The sequence below is a fragment of the Sipha flava genome, unplaced genomic scaffold (assembly GCF_003268045.1).
Source record: "Sipha flava isolate LNK unplaced genomic scaffold, YSA_version1 35a_pilon_pilon, whole genome shotgun sequence".
In the NCBI taxonomy this organism is placed as follows: Eukaryota; Metazoa; Arthropoda; class Insecta; order Hemiptera; family Aphididae; genus Sipha; species Sipha flava.
This window is the reverse complement of record NW_020273058.1, coordinates 647,948-659,580: the sequence shown is the minus strand read 5'-3', so window position 1 is coordinate 659,580 and position 11,633 is coordinate 647,948. Positions and strand designations below refer to the sequence as shown.

The following is an 11,633-nucleotide window of genomic DNA, read 5'->3' as shown; positions in this document are numbered from 1 at the left end:
CACACACACACACACACACACACACACACACACACACACACACACACGTATATATATGTGTGTGCGTATTATTACCGAAGGAAATAATTAAATTGTTATAGACTCTCCTGAACCATTATTACTAATAAACTTTTAAATTTCATCCTTTCATGTCCGTCACATGTATTTACTATCATCACCCGTCGTATGTAACATTAATTCTTCTAGGAATAAGTCATTAAATCAAACTATATGAGTTTAGCCAATAACCCACTTTCTTTATTGGTATAACAAATTAGTTATATGTACGTGTTTATATACGTTGTTTAGTTTGGAGGATGTGCCGTCATGCTATGAAAATAAAATAAAATTTATTGAAAACAGATTTAAAAATTGTCAAAAATCAAGTTACAGTGATATGAATCCCAAAACTTATATCCTTAATATATATTTATACTGGATACCGATCAAATAATATTATCTATTCAAATGAAAACTTCTTATATAATTTAAGACATTATAAATAAATATTCTCTTAAGAACCAAAGATATATTGAAAGCAATCAGTCTACCTTAAGTAAATGGTAAAATAATGAAATACAAAGATAATAATAATATGTATAATAACAGAAAATTGTGTTAATCTACAAAAGTTCAGTAATAACGTTATTTTTGTTGCTGCAAAAGTTAGCGCAATCTAGTGGTTGTGCGTTGTGGCTTTAAAGGTTCCGTTTCTTCCAACTAGAGTGTTGACGTGGACTGAAAATAATAATTTTAACTCCCACATATTGAAATGCGATATCTAAATATAGTGATGTATAATGTGCAATACGTTAATTTTTAAGTACTACGAAAATATAATATAATAGGATTCGCTTAACTAATATATTGTATCAATTTGATATTTTAGACGGATAATGATTTAGTGTTCGAGGAAGACCAAGCGCCAAACATCTTAGGCGATTTAAAATTCACTGATCAATCGTCGTCTGGATTGTTGAGTTATGTGCACGGTTCATTGGGGCGGATCAAACGATCGTTATGGTCATTCTTAGGCAACGACGAAACTGTTACAACTGTTACTGAGGCTACAGCACATTCGTCTAGTTCTGACACCGTCGTTTTAAGGTAACTCGACAGATAAATAATTATTAAAAACAATGTAAAACATAATACTTGAGTTATCGTTTGTTGAACCAAGAGAATTATTAATATTTTGACAATTTTTTTGAAAATTAATTTTATCTAATATAAATACATAATAACATAATGACACCTCGATGTTATTTACATTTTGACGAATAATGTACAGTTAAGATAGTTTATTTTTGTTTGTCCATGTGCAACTTTACCACCTACCAGTTTTGGAGTTGGTGATGGGATTAAATTGAGTGTTTTTCATCGTGTATATTTTACGAGTACTTAATTGCTTGAATGGAACATATTGGTTTTTACGGAAACGTCTTTTACCTGTAAAAACTTTTTCAGGCACTAAACAACTATTAAAAGGTCATAATGCTTAACTAAGATTAGGAAAATAACATGGATAGTATTTTAAATCGATAATATTTTTATGTGTAGTATAAATATGAAAAAAGGAAATTGGAAAAAGTCTAATGATTCGTGTAAAAACCGTTTATGATATTACATTTATGGTAAATTTGGTTTTTTCATCTAGCTGTTTTCAAGGTTAACCATATTACATTGATCTTATAGGAAATGTTATCTTGTTGATACTTTTAAATGAATAGTTTTACAAATTCTTAACAGTTTTCAAAATAATTTCAAAAAATTACAATTTAAAAAACGGCAACATTTACGTCATAGAGTTTTCAAATATTCGTTTTTATCGTGATCCGAAAAATAAAAGTCGTAGAAATTTGAAATTTTCACAAGACCTTTATATGACGGTTTGTTTTATATGGAATAATTTTTAAAAATTTTTTGTTTTCTTAAAGCTTTTTATAAGTCATAGAATATGTCATGTTATCTTAATTTTTTTCAAAAATATCGATAAAACGATTTCTGTTTGACTTAGAATCTTGAAAATTTCATAAAAAGTTTCTCGTACATATTTAAGATTATTCAATGGAAAATTAGAGAGTTAAAACTAAAAACAAATTAGGTTAACATTATCGAAATAATTACCAAAAGGTGATTTCATTTGTTGCTGCTTCTACATATGTTTTTGTTCTTGGACAGGCGTGAGAGTCTAGATTCTTAGCTGACAGAGCACGTAGAGTGTGTATTTCTCGATTGATTCGTATTCGTTTGAACCGAGAGCATTTTCTTGTCATAATCTAAAACAATAGCCTCATTTTAAGACGATAAGTCTCTACGGTTAACGGTATGTACCCAGGAAAATGTGTTTCTGGTAAATCATGCATTTTTACACATTTTCGATTTGATCGATTATTTAACGGAATGTGGACTTAATATTTTAGAATTTAAACGAGGCTGCTCAGTTGATATTGAGACAGGTTTTAGAAAGTCATATTTTAGAATGTTGGGTTTTAGAATATCAAGTTTTAGAAACACTGTGTTTTAGAAAATAAAACTTTTAGAAATATTTTTATTTTTTATGCTGTTTACTCGCATATAAAATCTTTTCTAATAATTCTTTTATAATAAAAAATAAATATATTAATTTTTAATACTTAAGATTATTAGCAATAGCTTTCATAAATTCATCTAAATTATAATTAGAATCATCAACTATTCGTTTACATATTTGCAATAAGATATTATTCCGTGTTTCGTTGTATTTTCTTTTCTTGAATACTTTATTTGAAATCAACAGTTCGATTGTTGCTTCAGTTTCATATGGTTCTTTTTGAATTTTGGAGATAATTGAATGTATACCAGGATGAGTTGATAATAAACGATGTATTTTGTTGCGCCAACCTTCTGCTAGATTGGATGTTCTTGGCATTTCGTTCACAGTTCGATTATATACTGACCACATATTAATTGGAAAACATGGTTCGTCGCAACACGTTGCTTCTTTTTTTCTAAACTTTCTTCTAATTTTTCCAACCACGTAGTTTTCTTCAAAATATGTAACTAGATCAATTTCATCGTCATCAAATTTAGATTTCAAAATACCCCACGCTTCCTTCATTTTCTCCGGGGGCAAAAATGCTAAACTTGCAATTTTACGGGCACATTTTGGTACTTTGTAACCAAACCCAATGCTTGGATTTTACCAGATATCAACTGTTGTAAATGGAAAAAACATGCCGAATGGATTGCAAACAGAAATACGGTATTGATTGCATTATTCGCTGTCTGTTCGAAATCGATTATTATTTCCAAATTATTATTTTCTTTAAAAAATATTTTATTTTCTTAAGAAAATTGATTTAAATTAGAAAATGACATATTGTATAAATCTTCATCTTTGCCAGTCATTAATGTAAACACTAATGGAAATACCATTTCGTTTCCATCTCGCGAAATTGATATCTAACAATTGTTTTGAGAATCATCCACACGCAGCTTTTTTTGATTGAATTGCAAATATCGTAATCGTTCGTTCTCTATCTTTACATACATGTTGACCATGAAACTCATAACAAAACTCATACATTGTACAATAAAGTTGTTCTGATCGCATCTAAATATTAACCGATATGCATAATAATCCTTCGAACTAATATTCTTGTTTGTTTTGGCACCCGTTGCGGGATCTTGTTGTTTAATATTTATGCAATATCCGTCATTTAATACCAAAAATAAAATTTATAGTGTTTTAATAGTATCATTTAATAATTCATTTTCAATCGCGCAGTTATCGACTGGGTTAAAAATTATTAAATTAAACTACGATTTATTAAACAATAGCACTTAGGAGTATAAAAAATAGATAAAAACCTATTCGCAGACATACTAAAAGTATATACAGAATTTCATTAAAATCGGTTTAGCCGTTTTGGATGAGTAAGGTCACAAACAATGTGACACGAGATTTTTATATATATAGATATAACTCTATCATAATTCTACGATGATAATTGGGCAATATCAATAAAATAAAATCTTGATAACAATTATTGTGCAACAAAGTATTATATTTATAAATGTTATGTATTTTTTATATTTTCTGTCTTCCTGATCAAAAATATTTTATATTCTAAAACACCATTTAACATTTTTCTAAAACACAAATTTTTTAAAAGTTTCGTATTCTAAAATATAGATTTTTTAAATATTGTCATTCTAAAACTTGGCATTATAAAGCTTGATTTTCGAAAACATGCACCCAAATCGCTCAGTCAGACGACGGACTTGTCAAAAGAGTAAAAGATTAACACGGGCAATTTGCTAATCCTATTCAGAATATTTCAAACGATTCGAACAGTAAAACTCTATCCACTTAGGACCGCTTCCATGGATGCACATGACGAATTGTCACTTTGCTTAGACGAGTGCAAATGTGTAGAACGATAAATCTGAACTCATGAGGTAGACCAAGTTTTTTTTTTTTTATGCAGACTGTATTTTTATGCTTCGGTGTTTGAGAAATATTTTGAAATCAAGAGTGTAAAACCAAACGAGTGCTACGATCGCGTTCTATCATGTGAAAGCTGGAAACTTTTTTAATACATACAAGTGGTTACTTACCATTAAGATTGCTGCCAGGTGTAGAGTTCTAGTCGACCAAGATCTCGTTTTGGGTAGGAGGCTTATCAGTGCCCGAAGAAGGGCGCTAAACATGTCAAGTGACGGAACTACGTCCTCAAAGAGTTGGGTGTTTACGTTTAGAGAAAACATATTTTTTTCCACCGGCTTTCGGAGACAATGAAGGTGTTGAGAGGTTGTGTTTAGATTGATTTTTGTTGCGAGGCACTACGATCCGTTTTTATACAATTACACAACTTTCGATTTAAATGAAAACAATTTTATTTTGTTTTTACCGTAACAAAGCATAACTTTAGTGGTAATGTTAATGAGCCTGATACGTGTGAACGCAGCGACGGGCGACACAGCAATGAATATGTGTTGTATAATTAAAATTACGGACAAACTCATTGGATTTACGGATCTGATGATTGTTTTTAATTTTTTTTTTATTCGTTGTAAATATTTTTTTTAATTTACTTTTTAGCAAACCAATAATTTCGTCTATATATTCTAATTAGATACTTGTTAAAAAGGAATTCAAGGTGAAAATTGATCACAGATGACATCAAATTCTGTTTAAAAATGTTACAAAAAACGATCATTCACATGGCCATTGATTAAATAAACTGTTGTACTTATTTTATAATTCATCAATGATGTAACTGTATTGATCATAAAAAAATAATTTTCGTATCATTTGTATAATTCATTTTTTATAGATGCTGATGTTATTTGACAAAAAAAAATTATGCTAATTCGGTTGGTAGTCATTAGAACGTTATTGAATAATATGTTGTATAATGTATATAGATAACTTTGTTATAATATTTATTAATTAACGTTGTACAAAAAAAAAAAAAAAAAAATGAAATGAAATTAATATCTGAGTATACTTAACATTGACAGTTTTGAATGGTGAATAATAACAGTTCACAAGACTTTAATTGATCATCAATCATTCGAGTATTCAGAATAGATAGCACCGATAAAAAAATTTAGAAATCTAGGTCTAGTTGGCCGAAATAACTCTTACAATAATAAAGGATTTTTTAACCTTCTTGAAATTGTGAAATATTAATACAATGAAATATTGTGGTGTATTCTGTTTTAGAGCAGACATTCACATTTCATCGTGGGATCGTAGTTCATTAATCATAACTTGACTTAATCTTCTTTTCTGCGTATTATACATAATACGGGTGTTGCTTGATTGTTATTATTTGTAGAACTTATGACCATTGAATGGCTCCAAAAGACTTCACTACTATTGTAGCTCTGATTCGTCACCCGGGTATTTCTCGACCAACTCGTCTATGTTATCCCTGACCAATTGACATCGGTCAAATTTTTCCACCATAATCCACTTTTGGGGTCGTGTACACTTCGACTATACGCGAAACGTCCAAAAAAACTAACGTCGGTTATTTTTACGTATTAAACAATATTGTTTATTACTCAAATATATTATTCATAATATATAGTTTTGATCCTCCACGTCAACGGAATATCCTTAATTTCCGGTAGCACTAAATTTCGAACGCCAAAAACATTCGGGTTTTCATACCCGTGTTTCGCGCCCAGAAATAATATATCCTCGTGATAAGCATCTGATTACAACGTGTTGATTTTCAAATAGAAGTATGTATAAAAACAATATACAGGTTTTTTTGTGTTCAAACAAATTGAATATTAATAAAATACATTTATTAAACAAATCCAAGAAGATATAAATATTTATAGTTGCCTGTTTCACACAAATATTTATTATTAACATATTAGGCTGAGTCATATAAAATATTTACGTCTATTTAGATTATTTCTTATCTCCTTACAAATCTCATAATTTTTCCTGTTAACATAAGAATATTTCTGCTAACATTTACATATATGGTGCTAAATTGCCTATAGTTTACGCCGTTCCAATAGTTTTAAATTGATTTGTATTTTTTTTTTTTTAGATTCAAAGCGAATAATTGAATCCTTCTTTATAACTGGTATTATTTATAAAAGATTTAGAATTTTTTACTGAGTAGTATATAAATATTTACAAATTTTAACTTTTTTTCGTAAAACATCTTTGAAATTATATTGGTTTGAAAAAAGTATTGACATTTTAAAACAAAGTTCTTTTTCTTTACTGATTTGATTCAAATAAGCATTTTACAAATAGTTAAATAATACATTTTGACATACGTAAGGGGTAAAGTGATCCAAAACAATATATGTTTTGAATAAAATAAGATTACTCAAACCATTTTGTCATTTCACAACATATTATGTGGCTCATATTTTTGTTTTTTAAACTTACCATAAGAAAATATTAATAATTATTCGTATTTTATTACCTATAATTTTTTTTTTAATATTTTACTTTTATTAAAATAATGCATATTTTATGGATATTTTAATTATTTTGCGAGACTGTAAAAATATTATTATTTTGTCATTACGAGTATTTTAACACTTTTACCTGACACGGTGTCATAATAAACAACATTTTAGTTTTCAGTACTTTTAATACGTTCTGATTTCAAACCATCGTGTAAGTGTATATTATGTTCTCACCGTACCGTAATAGGATCGTTAATTTACCTTGTTATGAGCCTTATACGAATCGTCTCCAGAGACGGTTTTTGGTATATATTTTACCGGAAAAGATGATAATTAGTTAATGTTAACAATGGCTAGTCAACAATAACAATGCCTGATTTAGCAAGGAATAGCCATAAATGACTATCAATTGACGTTAGTTTCTAAAAAAGTAGAGCAATAATGATAAATATTTCAATACTATAAAAATATTATATAAATAAATAATTATTTATTACAACAGGATAATTTTGATTTAATTTTAACTATCATGGTTGCTACCTCTATGGCAAATTGTTGTATTTGTAGAATTTATTACATCGTAAAGTTCTTCATTTCTCACATACACTCTCCGCCGCATTAACCATAGTTTTATTAAGTTTTAATAAATATTCAACAATACTTAACAACAACAAGAATTGTCAACAATTACTAGGATATGATCACAAGTTATGGCGTAATACATAATGTAAACATGTATGCAAAGTAAATACTATAATAGTATAGAATAAAATATAAACAAATGTTTTCTGTTCGTACACGAAGTCATTTATGACTTTTGAGCCCGATCCCTTGATTTTTTCTGTACTGCAATCTTATAAACATAAAGGTAACATTATTATAAATTATAATGCCTTTTACCTCAGCCGTAAGTATACTTTTTTAACCTCCAGGAAAGGTCAAGACCCGGACCCTTTCTCTCACTCCTTCTCTTCCCTACCCTCGTAATTACGGCACGCTATGTGTAAAAACCTTGCATTTCTGGTGACTGACTGTCATCGTGATCGTGACACATAGATTTGCACATTTTCTCACAAGCAGTTATATGTCTAAAAGTTTTATGGGAACCACAAGACTATTTCGTCCCTTGTTTCCCGTTTGCTTGGAGAACCGGCGTAATTTATTCTACTGCACGCCCTGAACGCCGAGGTAGAAATGTTCGAACGAAGAACATTTAATACTGTAAGAGATAATATTATGTCCATGGACACTAATAAAGGATTTCAACAGGTACCTAAGATTATCAGGACATTGTATCGTCTAAAATGTATTGTTATTATTGTCGGCTTAAATATTACCTTACAAGCATAACGATTGTATAACAAAAAAAATAATTTGTGTTACTGACCAATATGGAAAACCACTATTCAGTTTCTGAAATCTGTGTTGAACATATTATGCACGCGTAGAGTTTAAAGACCTGAGTCCCGCCCATGGTTATCTTTTTTTTTTTTTTTGTTGTTTTCTTTTTGTGCGTAGAAAATGTAACAAACATTTTTTGATGACTGCCTGTGGAGTTATTTCTGTAACCGTCCTGTGCGCGATGTGCTGTTCCATGATGTAATATTATGTTTGAGTGACGTTTATAAATCACTATTTGGTGTCGTAACAACGCCCCTTGTTCGCCAGCGCTGCAGCCACACGCAGACGTGATGACGAATTGTTTTGTTCGATCTGTAACAACAAATACAATTAATGACATAATGATAGTACTAAATTTTCATACCGCGTATGCTCAGGGTTATTTTCGTATAGTTCTTAAATCTAAATTTAAATGACTGTTTCATGTCATTATTATATACGTAAAGAAAAAATGCATGCCATGGGTAAGACATGAATTACAATCACGAAAATCATAATTTAATTGTCAGTTACGAATCCCAAAATTGAATGTTTTATGATTTTTGAAGAGACGTTTTTTTTTCTGCGCTGGATACCCTAAATATATTCATGTCATGCCAAAACCATAAGTTATAGATTAATTGCCGAACACCTTTGCCGCGTAGACCCATTTCAGCCCATCTGAGCCAACCACTGGTTTACGTGTTTTATTTTTCGATCAAATTCTGTGTTTTATGTTGGCCGTAGGCACTTATGTATTATTGGATATAGCTAAAAAAAAAAAAATGTTAGTCCATTTATATAGTTACTATAATAAATGATTTCTGCGGTGAAGTATAACGACGTTTATATTTGTAGTAGGTAGATGTATCCTTAATAATTTATATTTTAAGGTCACGTCAATTTATCGTGTTTGATTAAACTCTGTAAAGTTGCATAAAAAAATGAAAAAAAAATGGTAGAACGAAGACTTTGATTTATAACAGTAACTATAATGATTGAAGAGTTAGGTATGTATAATCTTTAATTTTTGGGTGACATCGACATTGCACGCAATCGTGCGCCTTGCGGTTTAAAGAAAAGTGTAGGATAATAATTTGAAAGTTTATCTGGGCAGTACAAAAGATGAATGACGGTAGGAGATTTTATGAGATCGAAACCGATATTCAAAAGGACGAGATACTCAACAGTAGTGCCAGAAATTAACACGCCATTATAGACGACTATAGGGTCTGCAGTACGGGCGCATACGAGTATGTGAGAGTACGAGACGCTTGATTGTGATCGTGTCTGTTGATCAATTAATAAAATAATCATTAACTTAAAATGTTTTTGACCTAAAAGTTACATTGCGTAAAATGAAACCATTCAGTATTAAATTTACAGTTGAGTTTTTTTTTTTTTACTTTTGTTTTTAAAAGAAAACATTATCTATGATGTAGCGTTTTACAATTTTTTTTTTTTAATATTTTCAACGCGGTTAAACAAAAACCTTATAATTTTACAAATATTTACATATAAATAACTTGAAATCCATTTTTATCGGTGAATACATCACAGGTAAAGTTCTTCTTTTTTTTTAAAAAAAAACTTGGAATCTATACTAAGAATTTACACTCATTGGTTTTGTCCCGGGTTAAATAATATCCTGTCGAACAGAAACAATTAAAATCACATACAGCTCATGAACATTTTTCGCACTCTAATTTATATACCTGTTCATCCAATACCGCGATGTTATTTTTTCACTTATACCGAACTAATGTAACTATACAACATAAAATGTATCGACACCTAAATGATTTGGTTGTAGACGATGTCATTATATGGTTATATATTTTGTGCCCCTACTTGTGCATATTATGCTTACGAGTGTTACTTAAGTATCTACCCGAGTGCACGTTACATCTTTGTAAAATATTTCACGCCACTGAATCGAATAACAATAAGTACTAGGTGAACGCAATCATCAAATGCCGTCGTAATCCTTTACATTCAATAAAAGAAAAAACAACTGTTAGGGGTTGCCAATATGAATAGATTCACAAGCCACTTAGATAAATATAATTTTATTATATAATAATATTATAAATTATGTTTATAAATTTAAACTTATACAATTAAAATCCAAAATAATAATATTATAAGTAAATTTTAATTTTATAAATAAAGCGCGAGCCATATCTAACAACGACAAGAGCCACATATGGCTCGCGAGCCGCAAATTGGCCACCCCTGAGTTAGATGCTGATAAACACAAACGATTTCAGTGATTTCTGGTAGCTGCACTATCAATAAGGAAAAAAAATATTCAGAAATTGGATTCGAAATTCATAGAAGACTTGTTCCTACGTAGGAACAAAGAATGAGAATATTTATTTTTATATTATGTGTGTGCTGTTTTGTTTATATATATATTATGTCATGTTGTCACTTGTTGTAAATAGATTAATGGAAAAAGAGTTTTTACGGGTTATCTTTCTTTTAAGATGAACTGATGATCAATTGTAATATTACAAAGTTCACTTGCTAACTGACTTGATTTTTAAAAATATTTTAACCGCCTCTCCCTATCCCGGGAAAATCGTTGAAACACGCCACCAACTACAAAATGTGTACCATTGTTGTTCGTATTTTCAGCAGGGTGACGAGAGCTACGGAAGAGGATGTGGACCCGACGTTGCCGATGACGGAATCCTTCAGCGTGCCCAAACGTGGCGACACGACTATCGAGGACGATGAAGATGACAGTCTGACGTCAGGCGATGGCGATCAATCGGGAGACGGTCCAGAACCCGACGATTCCTTACGGTTTCCGGAAAAGGAAGAAAGCAACCTGATCGTACAAGGATCGGACAAAACTGTGCCGAGCGGTACCGTCCTGAACAGTCTTGTTCCGAACACTGCCTCGGCTGCCCCGACCAGATCCGTTATCACGACCGCCGACGTCACCACCACTACTACCACCACCATCACCACCACCACCACTAATACCCCCGTAACCATCGCTACCGACACCACCATCAGTATCACCACCCCCGCTCATACGACCACCTATTCAACGGAAACCCAGAAGTCCACTTCCGGCCTTTTCGAATCACAAGTAGACGGCAATCAGATCACAAGTGAATAAAAATTTTTTTCATCAATAGTAATAGTCATAATATCGTAAACGTATCACGCAATGATTAACAATGATGATTTTGGTTCTCAAAAAAAAAAATAAATAAACGTTAAAGAGGATATACTGTTAAATGGAAATTAATTATATGGAAGATTCGCTGTAATTACGTTACATTTTTTTTTTATCTTGGGGTAAA

At 30.7% G+C, this 11,633-nt stretch overlaps 1 protein-coding gene across 7 annotated transcripts in view; it reads left to right on the top strand.

Annotated features, from left to right (window-relative positions):
• Positions 1-11,633, top strand: part of LOC112687740 (basement membrane-specific heparan sulfate proteoglycan core protein) — a 166,588-nt gene that overhangs the window by 70,792 nt on the left and 84,163 nt on the right. For all 7 annotated transcript variants that reach the window (XM_025560633.1, XM_025560629.1, XM_025560634.1 and 4 more), the window contains exons 3-4: positions 890-1,107; positions 10,954-11,438. In XM_025560633.1, the coding sequence (XP_025416418.1) occupies positions 890-1,107; positions 10,954-11,438 (703 nt within the window). The remainder of the gene's footprint in view (positions 1-889; positions 1,108-10,953; positions 11,439-11,633) is intronic.